This window comes from Mytilus galloprovincialis, chromosome 12 (assembly GCF_965363235.1).
Source record: "Mytilus galloprovincialis chromosome 12, xbMytGall1.hap1.1, whole genome shotgun sequence".
Classification (NCBI taxonomy): Eukaryota; Metazoa; Mollusca; class Bivalvia; order Mytilida; family Mytilidae; genus Mytilus; species Mytilus galloprovincialis.
In genome coordinates, this window is record NC_134849.1 from 7,845,619 (window position 1) to 7,864,425 (window position 18,807).

Genomic DNA, 18,807 nt, shown 5'->3' on the forward strand with positions numbered 1-18,807 from the left:
TTCATTTTTTATATTTTTTCAGCTTACCTACAACAATAGACACTTGGGGTAAATCTTTCCATTTCTCCACCTCTGTCCTAACCGTTTCAGAGAATGCTGCCACCACTAGTTTATGGGCCAGGACAGTTGTACCATTCTTTGTGGTGATAGAAAGGTCACATAGAGATTGACTTTTGTACAGCTTATAGAGATAATCTGCTAGGGGTAGTAAATGATGGTTGTAGGCCATTTTCCCTCTTATAATATTCTGTTTCTCATCGTAGAAATAACTGTGTAATTAATATCAGCCTTTTTAAGATTCATTTTGTCTTTGAATGAAACAAACCTGCAATAAAAAGAGGATACTTATTTGGATGTTTGTTGTTTTGTTCATACTATAAAATTGAGAATGGAAATGGGGAATGTGCCAAAGAGACAACAACTCGACCATAGAAAAAAACAACAGCAGAAGGTCACCAACAGGTCTTCAATGTAGCGAGAAATTCCCGCACCCGGAGGCGTCCTTCAACTGGCCCCTAAACAAATATATACTAGTTCAGTGATAATGAACGCCATACTAATTTCCAAATTGTACACAAGAAACTAAAATTAAAATAATACAAGACTAACAAAGGCCAGAGGCTCCTGACTTGGGACAGGCGCAAAAATGCGGCGGGGTTAAACATGTTTGTGAGATCTCAACCCTCCCCCTATACCTCTAGCTAATGTAGAAAAGTAAACGCATAACAATACGCACATTAAAATTCAGTTCAAGAGAAGTCGGAGTCTGATGTCAGAAGATGTAACCAAAGAAAATAAACAAAATGACAATAATAAAATATATATGGATTAATTTATTTACATGAATGGTACCCATTTTTGTGGATTAGAGGAAAATTGAATTTCATTGATATTTTATTTCATGGTTTTGACAAAGATAGCATATTTAAACATAATTCTTCAATTTACTCTTCAATTTGTGCTTTCCTTTTTCACACGAAAAATTGATATCGACATAGAATTCTCATTAAACTGGATTTTTTTTAATTGTCTAAAATTTTGTCATGATGGACGTTTTATAGCCTACATGGAACCATGGGGTTTTCTCATTACTGCAGTTAAAATGGTGACCTATAGTTGTTTAGTAACTTCTACATTAATTTCTTTTGGTTGCTTGTAGAAAGTTGCTTCATTCTGGCAATCATACCACATTTTCTTATTTGTTTCTTATAATGTTTATTGCACAAACTCATTTACACTAAATGGTTATTGCATGAAATACAACAGATAAAACTGACAATTGTATCATTATGTGGGAGTGAATCATATATTTTTGTCTAACATATTTGGTTAAATTCCACATAATCATAAATGCGCATATAAAGAAAAGTACTTAAAATGAGAGTTTTTCTTAATAAGACACAAACATATATTATTTTGCAGCAATTTTTATTTCTCATGGTACAAAGGTTCATTATTAAATCTGAAAGGTTTACAAACTAATAACTCATACAATAAACCTGTAAATAACCATTTTTTCTTACATCATATGTACATGTATCAGTAGTATTTTTCTTTTCTGTTCAGTTCCTTATCAATACTTTTATTATGCAACAGAGTATGTAGTTGTGATTTATTTGTGTATAATGTGTATAATTAATTTAACAAGGAGACAGATGTTGCATATTTCTCAATCTGAATCCTATTGTGAATGTGTTTACAAAATAAACTTGGGCTTTGCTCATTGTTGAAGGCCCTCCGGTGACCTAGTTGTTAATTTCTGTGTCATTTTGGTCTCTTGTTGAGAGATATCTCATTGGCAATCATACCACATCTTCTTTTTTTTATATTTGTATTACTCATAATAAATATTGTTTACACCAATTTGTATTTAGACTAGTTAAATGCTGCTCAGTACAATCATCATGATGACTTTAATAAATGCATTTCCATGGAATTGAAATAGCGTTTATTTTTTATTTAAGAATTGAATGCTTCTTTTTGTATCTTCATAGGGGTGTAAAAGCCTTGACCAAAGTACATTTTGTATGAAGCGTTGAAATGGTACATTCTAACAAGAGTGCACATGCTGAAATGTCTCGCCTTCTTTACTAGTCATTGATATCATGTTGATAGTCATAAACATAAAGCTTTATTACAACTGTCAGACATAAACTTAACATTAACCAAGTAATCTAAACATTGACAAATGAACCATGAAAATGAGGTCAAGGTCAGATGAACCATGCCAGACAGGCATGTACAGATAACAATTCTTCCATACAACAAATTTAGTTGACCTATTGCTTATAGTTTTAGAAAAACAGACAAACAAAAAAAAAATAACACTGAGCAATGAAACATGAAAATGAGGTCAATAAAATATTGTTGTGACCAAATTTGTACCCATGAAATGTTCAGTTTAAGAGTACCACTAACAAATGACTGATCTTTGAGAGAAGGGGTCATGGATTCCCCCCCCCCCTTTTCAATGTGAACCTTTTTAAAATTGTTATTGTTTTTATTGTTTTGCACAAACTTACTTTCACACTGTCAATCAGAATATATACTTTTTTTAATTCTCCCTCATATAATCATATAAACATGTTTTTCTTTTCTATAAATTTAAAAATAAATTTGTTCAGGAAAATTAAAATTAACCCCCCCCCCCTTTCCCCTTTTGGTGCCATTTCACCCCTCTAATTTATTAAAATGGTTGTTCCCAATATTGGCTATGGTACCAAATAATTAATTAAAAACATATGTAAATAGAATTTGATGCGACACAAAACATCTGTACAAACTAACAAAGTCAAAGGAGGGAGGAACAGAAAGCATCCCCCTCCTCCTAGTTTATGCCTCGATCTAAACAGCAGCGTCTCCGCGTACAACGAATCTAGCGTATAGTTTTGTTTGGTATGTGACTTCTGTGCAGCATGTTACAATTGTTCAGCTCTGTACCGATACGCGCAGACATCGTATTTTTAGGTGTCTATCTAATACAAATTTGCGTCTTGTATATGACGCTAGCGCTAGATTTTTAAATTGGTAAATTAAAATGTAAATTAAGTATGAAAAGCTTGGACTCTGACCCTACATTATTTTGAACTTTCAGTTTATTCCACAAAATGTCCGTCCACAATGTGTTGCACACGAAACTACAGTACCATCTTGGTGTTAGTGTCGTGTGCAACATAAACTGGACTTACCAAATTCAACCCTTTTATAAAAAGCAACCAGTTTATACTTAATTCCCGCGAAAAAATTAAACTGAATATGATTTTTTTTTAATTTACAGAATATTCTTTAAAGGTTCACAGAAGTAATTTCTATCAAAATGGATAATAAAAAAAGAATTATATAAATAATAAAAGGTAAATAAACAAGAATGTGTCCATAGTACAAAAAAAAAGATACCTTGATTAAACTGAACTGGCAAGCCAGTGAACCCACGAAGCTGGCACTACAATCTAGTTACATTTGGCCTTCAATCATACCATAACAGCACACAATTAAAAACAAAAACAAAACAAGACATGGAATAAATAGTTAGATTTAAAACATGCCTGGTTTAACAATATTGTTAATGATTAAAAATATATTTTTGATTTCGTAATAATTTTTCAATTCTTATATAATACAAATGTATATGTAAGCAATATTTTTCAATTTTTTATTTTTAATTTTTGGTATAAGATAAAAACAAGATACATATTAAACATGTAGGTGTTTGTAAGTATCAAGGAGCATCTCTCTAGTGAGTTTCTCTTGAAACACTCAGTAGTGGTGCTGCAGGCCATTGGTTTAGGTAGTTTGTTCCAGTCTTTTATAGTTTGGCATAAAAATGAAAATTTGTAACTGTCTTTGCTGCATCGGATTTGTCGGTATGTTTGTTCGTGGCTATATACCTGGTGTTTGATTGGCTTTTAATTAATATGTCAGTATTTAATCTGCTTTTGAGTCTCCTTTCTTGTAATGTTGGCCAGTGAAGTGTTTTGATCATGTTTGTTACACTTTCGGTATATTTGTAGTTGGAGTATACATATCTCGCTGCACGTCTTTGGACTTTTTCTATGGAGTTCTCGAGTGTGAGGGTCCCAGAAAGTGCAGCAGTATTAAAGTTTTGCTCTATAATAAGGGCTTGGTATGCTCGGTCTTTGATTGTTACTGAGTTTATTTTTAAATTTCTTCTAATGAATCCGAGGGTCTTATTTGCTTTAGATGTACATGTCATGTTCTGAATGTGTTTGTTCCATTTTGAATTTGATGAAATAGTTATACCTAAATATTTTGCATATAGTCAACTGACTCAAGAATGTTTAATTTCATTCATAAGAGAGTTAATTTAAATTTATGAATATTAAACTGATTTTTTTAGAAGAAGTTTCTAACATTGTGACAATTGACCACAAATTAGTCACCAAATAAGGAATAAACCAAATTAAAATATTAATAAACACTCGGGTACGTATTAATAAAAAAAATCAAGTTTATAGTATTGGGTTTGTATAGTATTTGGAATGAACAAAGTGGTGGGGGGAGAATGATACTAAATTTGATTATTTATTAACAGTTCCCCTTATAGGCCCTTGTACATATAAGCATTTTAGGTCTTTTCCTTTTGAGTTCAGTGAAAATTCACGATAGCAACAGACACGGAAATTAAATCACCGTTTTTCGATTTGAAATTTACTCTTTTCAAAGAATTTCCGGTCAAACGTCATTTCGATTTCACCACATGGTCACAGATTTAACATCTAAACAACTGTTTAGAGTTTATCGTAATGGAATACACGTTTGAAAGTAAACCGGGTACTACCGGATTTATGTAAGATAATTGTCAGAAAGTCTCAAGAGTAATCTTTTACTTGATTATTGGCATTGGGTTCTGTTGTAACTGAAGTGATGTATGCTTTCTTAGATCTTCTTAGGGTTGGTAATTGTCCCTGTTAAACATTCTTTGTACAGAGTAATTTACCGATTTTGCCTCTAGAGGTGAACAAGTAAGAAAATCAGAAAAGGCACAGAATAACTCCTTTGCAGGCCGTAGCCAGAGAATTACCAAAAAGGGGGGATACTCGAATACAATGGTATCGGGTACGTTCGCCCTAATGACATGTCCATTCGCCCTGAGTTCGTTTGCCCATAGAGTCTGTTCGCCCTGCTTTAAAATATCAATATTCAGGGCATTGAAGTTGAATAAACTTATTCAGATATTTCTATGGTATATACATGATATATTCTTATATTTAAAAGTTTATTATCATTAGGATCATTAATTGTTCAATGACTAAAATTAAAAACAAACATTTTCTTTTGATAAAATATTCAACCTGAAATTAATTATAATAAAAACAATGATGTACAAATTGTAAATCATGAAACAGATTTTCTAGTTCATTTATTATAATACTCTGGGACTAGTCTCATTTGAACTGCATACATTCGTGATTGACTGAATACAATTATTTTGCTAACAAATATCAATAAAGATATATTAATACATATTGTATTGCAAGTATTCTACTCTGCAAATCAAAGGGAAAATGATAAATTGATCGCAGCAATATTTTGTCAATTTTTCAACAAACTTAAACATATTTTGTTAAAATATTTAAAATTATGCGACTAGACAACAATTAGAAAAAAATAAAAATCAGGGCGAATGGACTCTGGGCGAACAGGTATCAGGGTGAACAGGTGCTAGGGCGAACGCGAATCGGGGCGAACCGACCCGATTCGGATACAATCATGCGCAATGTTATACCTAACAGTTACAATTCAAATGGGGTGTCGACTTTAACGGGGGGGTTTACAAACTGCTGGAACCCCCTGGCTACATGTATGTGTGCTCTGTGTACATTAGATCTAGTCCAAATATTTTTTTCTGGGATGTTGGACTACATTAGATCCAGAGACTGCCAGATACTACCTTAGACTGACTTAGTAGTATTTAGACTGGTTTAGTACCTAGCCAACTTTTATCAAGGATGTATAACTAACCTACATATATATATATTTGTGGGGGACAATTTACTGTTTCATGATTATACATGTACATGTCAAAATCATTGGAAAACAGCAAAATCTTTCTCTTTTAATAGTTTGCACCGATTATTTTATTTGATTTCACATCTAATGTTTGCTTTAACCATTGTCAACTTGAATTAGTACCATGCCAGCAGTCCAGAGCTCAGGCATAAATAAGTCTAAATTTGGTTTTGACTTTATCATCTTGGTCTTAATTTTTCTCCCTTTGATTTAAGACAAATTATGACTTCAATAAGTCATGTAAGTGTAATGCAATAAAATATTTGACCTGAATTAAAAAGTTGCAAATATTGACAGCTACATTTTTTTTTCTTTTTGAAATTTCATTGCTAGAAAAGGGGAGGGGGATGCTGACAATGTAACAGTGTGAACTATAAACATGATAAAGGTCTAATGTTGGTAATAAATAAAGGCAACAGTAGTAAAAATGTATACTGCCGACCAATACTCATAAATCAATAGAAAAAAACAAATCAGGGTTACAAACTAAAACTGAGGGAAACGCATAGAAATATAAGAGAACAACGACACAACATAAAAATGTAACAAACATAAACAAACTAAGCATTAGACAAAATCAGGAAAGTACATTAAGTAACTTACTCCCTCATCATTTAGATTTATTTAAAAGACCTTTATTTAAGTATATTAATGAAGAAAAATATGAAGTTTCATTTTTTGTTGCAGATTATGTTGTCAATGTGGGACCCAGATAGAACCAAATCCTTCCAACATGTGTGTAGCTTGTCTTAGAACACAAGTTGATATAACAGAAGGTATTCCTAAACAGGGTGTGTTGTACTTCTGTAGAAATTGTGAAAGGTTTGTTTATATTAATGTCTATAGTGGTTTATTATTACTTTTTCCAGCAGCTTGGGTCCGAAATAAATATAAATTTGTTGTTTCTTGCATTTTGGTAGATAAATAACTAAACTGCAATATGTTTGGGGGATACTGTTAAAGTTTCCAGATTAATAGCTTAGTCAACCTTCATGGAATTTGACTTACCATCAACAGAAGCTTTTTTAGCTCACCTGGCCCGAAGGGCCAAGTGAGCTTTTCTTATCACTTGTTGTACATCGTCCTTCGTTGTCAACTTTTACAAAAATCTTCTCTGAAACTACAGAGCCAAATTTAACCAAACTTGGCCACAATCATTATTTAGGTATCTAATTTAAAAAATGTGTCCGATGAACCCGCCCCTGAACCAAGATGGCTGACATGGCTAAAAATAGAACATAGGGGATAAAATGTAGATTTTGGCTTATATCTCTGATACCAAACCATCTAGAGCAAATCTGACAAGCTGTTAAATTGTTAATCAAGTCAATATCTATCTGCCCTGAAATTTTTAGATGAATTGGACATCCAGTTGTTGGGTTGCTAACCCCCCCTCCCAATTGGTAATTTTTGGTGGAAGAAGACTTCAAGTCTTCTGGAGGCCAATGGTGCCGACTTTAAAATCATTAAATTCTCTGTATGCCGCATTCGTTTCTGTGTATTACAATTTCATAACAACTTCTGATTCCTGACACCGATTTTTACACATGATTAAGCATATGAATCATTTAATTTGTAAATTACGATTGAAAAACAATCACTATCGTAAATATGTACCCTTTTATTTATGTAAATTATTAGATTTCATCTCATCTACATGAACGTTATTTGTTTACTTGTAACCAGATGTTTTTACTGTAGATATTTGAAGTACGCATGCGTGAATTTGGTATCGGGACAACTCGCCCTGTTTACATATTCGCCCTTGAAGTTACGAACTTGCAGACAAAAAGATTTTGTTTTATAGAAAAGATATATTTCTTATTAAATTGTTGTCTTTATTCATTGTTTTCCTTTGTCATGTGAATTAGATGCCCTTCTACTTCAAATGGTTTGAATCTATTTATAAAATTATTCAAGACTCAGTTGACAAGAGCAGTACGTTGCTGTTGGGAGAATTTTGATTAAACTCTAAATGCTCATAGAATAAGAAATATAATCTAAACTGAATGTACCTCCTTCTGAATAATTTATTGCAATATAAATATAAATCCCTTTTGACAAGAGAAATCTGACTTTTGTCAGAAATATTTGTTTCAAATGTGCAAAGGTAATCACGTGTGGCAGCCATATTGGTTTGTTTACAAATATGTGAAGAAGCCTCTAGAACCATGACCTAAACATAAATAGTCTTCCGAAAACGTAAACTTTATGCAATACTATTTTATCAATCATGATTATTTTCATGAATTTAAATTTGATTATTTAAAGAAATAAAATTATAACAATTACGATTTTAGATTAGAGATTCTACACAGACATGCTTTGATCTATTTATAGCCAAATTAGTTTACCTGTGTGAAAATGTAAATAATGGTCGAAATGGATATTAATTTGTTTACTAAACAAGTAAAGACAAACTATGGATGGAAGATAATAATTCACATAAATATTTCAGGACATTTGATTTATTTTAATAAATTTTCAGTTATTTAGTATTTTGTAAAAAAAGGGGGAGGGTTTTTTACATGTCGCGCCGTATCTCAAAAACAATGTATGATTATTGCTTAAAACTTGACACACTTCTTTGTTATATTAATCTAAAGATCTGTATACTTTTTGGTTTTGATTCAAAATTTTATTTTAGAGATATTTAGTTTTTTTGAAGATAAAAAGAGGGGGGTTCATATGTCCCTCCGTATCTCAAAAACAATAAATGGAACAAAGCAGCCTGGGTTAGTGGGGCTGGTCAACGTAATCTGTACGATAATTTACGTTTGAAGTTGGATTCATAACAAACTGGACATATATATATTATAGTTAATTGCTATTAATAAGTATTGCAATATGCATTGTGTTTAAATGCAATATCAGTATTTAGTTCTATTATAATCTTTAATCAATCCTAATTCTATCTTACTTTTGAGATACAGTTATTCATATGTGACGTCATTCTTCTGCTGTTTCAGAAATTTCATAAATTCAAATGTGACATAATTTTTAATGCCTTTTCACAATCGTATGTGACGTCATTTTCACGATTTACTGCGTTGAGGCCTGGACTGAGTCGGGTGTGTCTATTCTGTGTTGGTCTGTGCATTATGTATTCGTGTTTGTTTTCTGTAATGAGTTAATACTTCAGTTTCATTATGTATATCTGTTATATTCATTTGATAAAATTTACTGTTTGCAATAGCATTAATTGTTCTAAATAATAAGGATGTTCTTATCCCAAGCATAAAATCATAGCCGTATTTGACACAGCCTTTTTCAACTTTTGATCTTCAGTGCTGTACAACTTTGTACTTTTTTTCGCTTTCGATCTTTTATATCTGGGCGTCACTGGTGAGTCTTGTGTGGACGAGGCGCGTTTTTGACGTATTGAATTTTAAACCTGATGCTTTTTGTTATTCATTAATCATGTGTTTCTTTGTCTAATACTTTCTCCTATTTATTTGTATTGTAGTCCTGTAATATTATGTTGCCATTTCAATGTTATATTTAACATAGCCATTAAAGTGCGAGGTTTGGCATGCCACAAAACCAGGTTCAACCCACCATTTTTTCCTTTAAAAATGTCCTGTACCAAGTCAGGAATACGGCCATTGTTATATTATTGTTCGTTTCTGTGTGTGTTACATTTTAACGTTGCGTCGTTTGTTTTCTCTTATTTTTGAGTGTAATTTCACATTTCGATAAGACGTGTCACGGTACTTGTCTATCCCAAATTCATGTATTTGGTTTTGATGTTATATTTGTTATTCTCGTGGGATTTTGTCTGATGCTTGGTCCGTTTCTGTGTGTGTTACATTTTAGTGTTGTGTCGTTGTTCTCCTCTTATATTTAATGCGTTTCCCTCGGTTTTAGTTTGTTACCCCGATTTTTTTTTTGTCCATGGATTTATGAGTTTTGAACAGCGGTATACTACTGTTGCCTTTATTTATGGTATTTCAAATTACCTTTTATTCACCTTCTTCCACCTCAGAGCTATCAGCTCTTTGATTATAGAAATTTTGCCGTTTTTGGTTATTATCTTGTATACTATAGATAGAGATAAACTGTAAACAGCAATAATGTTCAGTAAAGTAAGATCTACAAATAAGTCAACTTGACCAAAATGGTCAGTTGACCCCTTAAAGAGTTATTGCCCTTTATAAACAATTTTTAACACTTCATTAATTTGGTAAATTTTTGTAAATTTTAACAAAATAATTTCCTCTGATACTAATGGGCAAAGTTCATTATAGATAAAGATAATTGTAAGTAGCAAGAACGTTCAGTAAAGTAAGAACTTCAAACACATCACCATCACTGAAGCACAATTTTGTCATGAATCCATCTGTGTCCTTTGTTTAATATGCACATAGACTAAGGTGAGCGACACAGGCTCTTAAGAGCCTTTAGTTTTTGAACTACATGTATGAACAATGATGAAAAAAAAAAAACAGTATTTGAAACAATATTTTGGAAATATATATTACTTTCATGACTTTTTCGAAGTTAACAATCATGACAAAAGTTACAGTCTTGGACTCTTGGGTATTTTTTAAATCATAGAATGTTATGAAACTTTGCCAAAGGAGTCTTCAAGATTAAGTAATAGCAACATAAAACATTTGTAAGGACTTGTGTATATATATGCAAACTAAATTACAAATATCAAAGATATCCATAAAAATACCATTTTTTCTTAATTTACAACATGTAGAAAACTAGTTTATACACAAAATAAACCAATTCACAGTATGTTATAATGTGTAATGTCTTGCAGATATCTACAACCTCCTAACCACTGGGTGGCTGCACAGCTAGAATCTAGAGAGCTGTTATCTGTTTGTTTGAAAAAACTTGGTGGTGGACTCAAGACTGTAAGTGTTGCAACTCATAGTATTGCCTAGATTAATATACAAAACAAAGATACACATATGTCTGCCTTGTTTGGTATAATAATAAAAGCAGAAATATTCAGGTCAAGAACAAATCAGCAAATTGTTTTTAAAAGAAAATAAACCAAAAAAAATTGCTTGCATTTACAGTACATACTAAACCTGTCATTGATCAGTTTTGGAACCACCAGTTAGGGAGGCCAGCATACAATGTTTACTTCATCAGGTGTTCCCACAACCAAGCATTCAAGAGGCCAACATAAGATACTAGATAATATAATCAGAACCAGGGTGGCTGCCAATCATGAAAACAATTTGACATTTTTTTTTTCAATTTTAGATATGTTGTTTCCTTTGACTAAATGACATGAATAAGGTCAAGTTCAATTTGCACGATTTTAAAAAGTTATTTTCAAAACAATATTTAAAAAAAAAATTGCCTTGCTTTATTCATCACTACTGTCTGGTAAGGATCTCTCATCAGAGTTTTTTGTACCCCATGATTCAATTTGGTTATTTAAATTGGAATTTATAATTAACCATTTTTATTTACACCTGAAAAATGGCTACCAAGGGAAATAGCTTGAACTTAAATTACATGCCTGAAAACTATTACAGTAGATATTGTGTACCTTGTCATCTAATGAACTCACTGTCCCCTTAATTTTTAAAGGCAAATGTAAACTATTTACCAAAACAACTTCATAACTACTTAGTTCCAGTGCTGAATATGAATTACATTCATCTGTTTCAGGTTAGACTGATAGATGCAGGATTTGTTTGGACAGAACCTCATTCACAGAGAATTAAAACTAAATTAACAGTACAGAAAGAGGTTTGTAAAATCTCATTTGCAGAGAACTAAACTGAACAGAAAAAGGATTGTTAAACTCTCATATATACAGATCATCCTTATTTGAACATTTATCGACAATATTCACCTTCTGAAAAAAATTAAATACAACCATTACTTACAATTTTTTTTAAAACTTTTGTCAATTTGATTGAAATACATGTAATGAATGTCCTGTTTACTCTTCTATTAAGGTGGTACCTAACACTTTAACTAAAATTAATTTGGCTCGTTTAATTTTCTTTAAAATTTGACAAAGTATTTACTTTGACCCTTTAACAAAAATATAAAAAAATCAAAAGATTTGAACCAACGGTTTAATCAGAAAAATTACACTGGTTATATAGCAGTTTGACAAACACTTAGTTTGATCATTGAGAAGCTTGATATTCCCTAATGAACACAACGTCATTAAAACATTCTGCTGATTTAACAGAGTTATCTCCCTGTAGTGTAATTAGGTACCACCTTAAGTAGAAATCATTATTTCTGGATCCCCAACATATTATTTATATGTCTGATCTATTAAAGGTTCTCAATGGAGCAGTTTTACAGCAAGTGTTTGTTGTGGAATTTATTGTCAAGAATCACATGTGTGACGATTGCCACAGAGTGGAGGCTAAAGATTTCTGGAGAGCCTGTGTACAAATTAGACAGAAGGTAAAGTTGAGTTTATTGTCAAGAACCACATGTGTGACGATTGCCACAGACTGGAGGCTAAAGATTTCTGGAGAGCCTGTGTACAAATTAGACAGAAGGTAAAGTTGAGTTTATTGTCAAGAATCACATGTGTGACGATTGCCACAGAGTGGAGGCTAAAGATTTCTGGAGAGCCTGTGTACAAATTAGACAGAAGGTAAAGTTGAGTTTATTGTCAAGAACCACATGTGTGACGATTGCCACAGAGTGGAGGCTAAAGATTTCTGGAGAGCCTGTGTACAAATTAGACAGAAGGTAAAGTTGAGTTTATTGTCAAGAACCACATGTGTGACGATTGCCACAGAGTGGAGGCTAAAGATTTCTGGAGAGCCTGTGTACAAATTAGACAGAAGGTAAAGTTGAGTTTATTGTCAAGAACCACATGTGTGACGATTGCCACAGAGTGGAGGCTAAAGATTTCTGGAGAGCCTGTGTACAAATTAGACAGAAGGTAAAGTTGAGTTTATTGTCAAGAACCACATGTGTGACGATTGCCACAGAGTGGAGGCTAAAGATTTCTGGAGAGCCTGTGTACAAATTAGACAAAAGGTAAAGTTGAATTTAATGTCAAGAACCACATGTGTGACGATTGCCACAGAGTGGAGGCTAAAGATTTCTGGAGAGCCTGTGTACAAATTAGACAGAAGGTAAAGTTGAGTTTATTGTCAAGAACCACATGTGTGACGATTGCCACAGAGTGGAGGCTAAAGATTTCTGGAGAGCCTGTGTACAAATTAGACAGAAGGTAAAGTTGAATTTAATGTCAAGAATCACATGTGTGATGATTGCCACAGAGTGGAGGCTAAAGATTTCTGGAGAGCCTGTGTACAAATTAGACAGAAGGTAAAGTTGAGTTTATTGTCAAGAACCACATGTGTGACGATTGCCACAGAGTGGAGGCTAAAGATTTCTGGAGAGCCTGTGTACAAATTAGACAGAAGGTAAAGTTGAGTTTATTGTCAAGAACCACATGTGTGATGATTGCCACAGAGTGGAGGCTAAAGATTTCTGGAGAGCCTGTGTACAAATTAGACAGAAGGTAAAGTTGAGTTTATTGTCAAGAACCACATGTGTGACGAATGCCACAGAGTGGAGGCTAAAGATTTCTGGAGAGCCTGTGTACAAATTAGACAGAAGGTAAAGTTGAGTTTATTGTCAAGAACCACATGTGTGACGATTGCCACAGAGTGGAGGCTAAAGATTTCTGGAGAGCCTGTGTACAAATTAGACAAAAGGTAAAGTTGAATTTAATGTCAAGAACCACATGTGTGACGATTGCCACAGAGTGGAGGCTAAAGATTTCTGGAGAGCCTGTGTACAAATTAGACAGAAGGTAAAGTTGAGTTTATTGTCAAGAACCACATGTGTGACGATTGCCACAGAGTGGAGGCTAAAGATTTCTGGAGAGCCTGTGTACAAATTAGACAAAAGGTAAAGTTGAATTTAATGTCAAGAATCACAAGTGTGATGATTGCCACAGAGTGGAGGCTAAAGATTTCTGGAGAGCCTGTGTACAAATTAGACAGAAGGTAAAGTTGAGTTTATTGTCAAGAACCACATGTGTGATGATTGCCACAGAGTGGAGGCTAAAGATTTCTGGAGAGCCTGTGTACAAATTAGACAGAAGGTAAAGTTGAATTTAATGTCAATAATCACATGTGTGACGATTGCCACAGAGTGGAGGCTAAAGATTTCTGGAGAGCCTGTGTACAAGTTAGACAGAAGGTAAAGTTGAGTTTATTGTCAAGAATCACATGTGTGACGATTGCCACAGAGTGGAGGCTAAAGATTTCTGGAGAGCCTGTGTACAAATTAGACAAAAGGTAAAGTTGAATTTATTGTCAAGAATCACATGTGTGACGATTGCCACAGAGTGGAGGCTAAAGATTTCTGGAGAGCCTGTGTACAAATTAGACAGAAGGTAAAGTTGAATTTAATGTCAAGAATCACATGTGTGACGATTGCCACAGAGTGGAGGCTAAAGATTTCTGGCGAGCCTGTGTACAAATTAGACAGAAGGTAAACAAAATGCACCTGCTTTTCTAAAATATGTTTTTCATACTTGGCAATCAGAAATGACTGAATATATCATCCAACAGAAAAATGAAGCTACTTTTGTACCAATGATTGCTAATCTGCTGTATTTACCATGAATATTGGGCAATGGAAAATGGTGGGACAGTTGAGACAGATATTTCATGTACAAGCAGGAAAAAAGAAGAATTCTGTACAGACCGCTTTTTACAGTCTCCCCTCTAAAGAAACTTTTAGTACCAAACTACACTTCTTAACAATACTGATCCTAGTGGGATTGTATTTGTAAAAGTTGGTCAATAATGTGCTAATACTGTGGATTCATTTATTTTCGTGGGTACCAATTTTCGTGGATTAAGAAAAACTTGCATATTCGTGGATATTTAATTTCGTGGTTTTATGTTATAGGTCACCAGTCTTACTAAAAAGTTAAAAAAGTAAGAATTTGTTCACTTCACTATTTATTGAATTTATGTACAAGGGGCAATCTATTGTTTGAATTCTGTATGTTAATATTGAAATGTACATGATGTATGAATATTTTTTGTATCAGATAAGAAAATCTATTTTACATATTCATTTATGTTGTACATTTTTCAGACAAAACACAAGAAGACATTTTACTATCTGGAACAGATTATTTTGAAGCACAAGGCCCATGTGAACACAGTCAACATAAAACCATGCCATGGTAATTAAACAGCTTTTAACATATTGAGAATGAGTATATGTTTAAATGATATGTAAAATGGTCCTTGCTTCTAACTATAAGGTTTTAAAACAGACAATTATAACTCCTTGACTTTTATAACTTTCAAAGGAGAGGGTATGATAGTAAAGCCTTTACTGTCTGTCCATCTAAAGAAATTAAGAAAACCAATACAAAACCAAATAAAAAAGTTTAAAGAAAGAAAATGTTTTAAGATGTTACAAAAAAAACTAAGAAACCAATTGAAAAACAGAAGGAATGAAACTATTTAGAATATAGAGGTATGTGAACTACCCCTAGGTTTGGAAACAACAATTATTTATTATTATTATACAGTATTTATAACAGTGCATTATATAATATTAAAATTACCCTAAGCGCTTTACAATATATTTCCATATACATATATAGGTATTAACAATAAAATATAAAAGCCCATGTTTAAAACTTTTAAAACAAAAAGATTTGAAAAACTAGCATTGATAAAACAATAAAATTTATATAAAATGGGCATGATAAATTAAGGAGATATTGAATCGGTACCAATAAAAGTAAGTTAAAACTTCAAAATATTTGCTAAAATAAATCTAAAATAACCAATAAAAGTATACTAAGTCTAATTTGTAACATTTATTTTTCAGAGGGTTTAGACTTCTTCTACATACAACAACAGGATGCCAGAAAGTTGGTAGATTTCCTTAACACAGTTGTACCTTGCAGGTTTGTTATAATTTCTGCCTTTCAAAATGTAAAAAACGGAATGTTTCAAAGAGGGTAACAGTGTAACTAGATAAAAAGTTCAGAATTTTTTGCTCAGGGCTATTCCAGAAAAAAATGTATGGGGGAGTTGGAAGGCAGTTTTTGTCAGCACCCGCCACCCAGACAATTATAATTGAGAATTAAAGTGCATTATAGTGTGAAAAGTTGCTCTGATACCCATCACCCATGTATTATTAATATAATGTGCCTTCCAACCCCCCCATACATTTTTTTCTGGAATAGCCCTCAGAAGAAAATGGATGCACAAAAAACACATCCATTCGATATATTAAAAAAAAAAAACACCTCCACTGTTTATTTAGATATTATTTAAAAAAAGTTGGATAAAATGGAATCTCAGATGAAATTTTAATAGAAACTTTGATACTTTTAAAGGATAAGAGAAAACACTTTATTGAATTAAGAAAAAGAATAACATCAGGTTGTCCAGTTTCACTGGGAGGTTCTCAATGTTGTCAGCACTTTTACAAACCATCTGTTTTCTTTACGGAGGAAACTAGAAGTTAGCAAAAATGTTTTTTTCTCATGAATCTCAAATACCAATACTAACAAGTTAAAAATGCCCCCTGGTTTAATAATTGGCCGTTTCAGAATCGAAAGAATCATGGGTAATTTCATTGTTCGTACCCCAAAATAAGAATAACGTCACGTCATTGATTGAATTTCCATTGTTTATGACATTTTAAACCAATTACGATATTTTGGTATACACTTTCGAAAATATTATCCAGGATGCATTACATTCTGAAACAGCATATTATTGACAAAACTCAGGAAAAAGAGTATATGTAAGAAAAGATAGTATGCTTTATCAAGGGTTTATAAACACACCTTCTCTGTGAAGATCATACCTATTTGTAATATAGATATTTTATTTCAGAACTCAGACAGCAGAAGAGTTGATATCCCATGATATCCACAATAACACGTTTAACTATAAACACACATTCTCTGTGGAGATCATACCTATTTGTAAGGTAAGAAAATGCATTTTTATAAGAGAGTGAGAAAATTTACATGCTTGTAATTTTTTTTGCCTATTATCAAGGTGAGAAAGTTTGCCTATTTTGAGCTTGAGAAAGTTTGCTTATTATCAAGGTGACAAAGTTTTCCCATTTTGAAAATGACAAAATTTGCCTACTTGTAAGGTAAGAAAGTTTGCCTATCTTAAAAGTGAGAAAGTTTGCCTATTTTGAATTAGAGAGGAAGTTTGTCTAGTTTGAAGTTGAAGAAGTTTGCCTATTTTGAATTAGAGAGGAAGTTTGTCTATTTTGAAGTTGAAGAAGTTTGTCTATTTTGAATTAGAGAGGAAGTTTGTCTATTTTGAAGTTGAAGAAGTTTGTCTATTTTGAAGTTGAAGAAGTTTGCCTATTTTGAATTAGAGAGGAAGTTTGTCTATTTTGAATTAGAGAGGAAGTTTGTCTATTTTGAAGTTGAAGAAGTTTGCCTATTTTGAATTAGAGAGGAAGTTTGTCTATTTTGAATTAGAGAGGAAGTTTGTCTATTTTGAAGTTGAAGAAGTTTGCCTATTTTGAGTTAGAGAGGAAGTTTGTCTATTTTGAATTAGAGAGGAAGTTTGTCTATTTTGAAGTTGAAGAAGTTTGTCTATTTTGAAGTTGAAGAAGTTTGCCTATTTTGAATTAGAGAGGAAGTTTGTCTATTTTGAAGTTGAAGAAGTTTGCCTATTTTGAATTAGAGAGGAAGTTTGTCTATTTTGAATTAGAGAGGAAGTTTGCCTATTTTGAATTAGAGAGGAAGTTTGCCTATTTTGAAGTTGAAGAAGTTTGCCTATTCTTCCACTTAATATTACATGCTGCAGTTAAATTTTCTAAAACATTTATTAGATTCATAAACATTCCTTGATATTTACCAAACTTGGACAGAAGCTTCTTACAATTAAAAGAAAGTATTGAGAGGAATATTTTGGATAATTTTTTTCACATTTTCGTTGAGCCTACGACTAACAGCAAAAGTATGCAAGATACTGGGTTCTGCGGAACTCTCACTAATTTATTATTTTTTGGAAACTCATTTATTGGTTTTATCAAGACAATGTAACTGTGGATTCATTTATTTTCATGGGTATCAATTTTTGTGCCGAAAACTTTCATATTTGTGGATATTTGATTTCGTGGTTTTGCCAATCTATGTATATAAGGCCTATTGAAAATATTTTATTGGTTTGAACATTTGAATTTGTGGTTAACCTGTATCCTTGAAACCCACGAAAAATTGGTATCCGAAGAATAATAATGAATCTACAGTATAAAGGGTAAGAAAAACTTAAAATTCATAGTCATATCAATCTTCAGTTGTATAGTTTTACAATTTAAAAAGTACAAAAGTATTTATTTTAATTGACAGGATAATATTGTGTGTCTGCCTCCAAAGTTAGCTCAGCAACTTGGAAATATCAACCCACTGAGTCTATGTTACAAAGTTACCAACACGATACATGTTATAGATCCTACATCACTTCAAGGTAAGTAGAGGGGCTCTGTAGAGGAAACATCAACCCACTGAGTCTATGTTACAAAGTTACCAACACGATACATGTTATAGATCCGACATCACTTCAAGGTAAGTAAAGGGCTCTGTAGAGGAAATATCAACCCACTGAGTCTTTGTTACAAAGTTACCAACACGATACATGTTATAGATCCAACATCACTTCAAGGTAAGTAAAGGGCTCTGTAGAGGAAACACCAACCCTCTGAGTCTATGTTACAAAGTTACCAACACGATACATGTTATAGATCCTACATCACATCAAGGTAAGTAGAGGGGCCCTGTAGAGGAAACATCAACCCACTGAG

General features: G+C 32.7%; 2 protein-coding genes across 2 annotated transcripts in view; one reads left to right on the plus strand and one right to left on the minus strand.

Annotated features, from left to right (window-relative positions):
- The window catches only part of LOC143055186 (uncharacterized), a 27,564-nt gene extending 24,400 nt beyond the window's left edge, over window positions 1–3,164 (minus strand). Inside the window, exons 1-2 of the mRNA XM_076228324.1 lie at window positions 3,077–3,164; window positions 28–325 (exon numbers count right to left, since the gene is read on the minus strand). Of these exons, the coding sequence (XP_076084439.1) occupies window positions 28–229 (202 nt within the window). The 5' untranslated portion in view covers window positions 230–325; window positions 3,077–3,164. The remainder of the gene's footprint in view (window positions 1–27; window positions 326–3,076) is intronic.
- A 1,517-nt stretch (window positions 3,165–4,681) lies between these two features.
- Window positions 4,682–18,807, plus strand: part of LOC143054006 (60S ribosomal export protein NMD3-like) — a 33,900-nt gene continuing 19,774 nt past the window's right edge. The window contains exons 1-9 of the mRNA XM_076226845.1: window positions 4,682–4,807; window positions 6,718–6,852; window positions 10,802–10,898; window positions 11,671–11,751; window positions 12,301–12,429; window positions 15,103–15,193; window positions 15,853–15,931; window positions 16,872–16,968; window positions 18,356–18,473. Coding sequence (XP_076082960.1) covers window positions 4,764–4,807; window positions 6,718–6,852; window positions 10,802–10,898; window positions 11,671–11,751; window positions 12,301–12,429; window positions 15,103–15,193; window positions 15,853–15,931; window positions 16,872–16,968; window positions 18,356–18,473 — 871 coding nt within the window. The 5' untranslated portion in view covers window positions 4,682–4,763. The remainder of the gene's footprint in view (window positions 4,808–6,717; window positions 6,853–10,801; window positions 10,899–11,670; window positions 11,752–12,300; window positions 12,430–15,102; window positions 15,194–15,852; window positions 15,932–16,871; window positions 16,969–18,355; window positions 18,474–18,807) is intronic.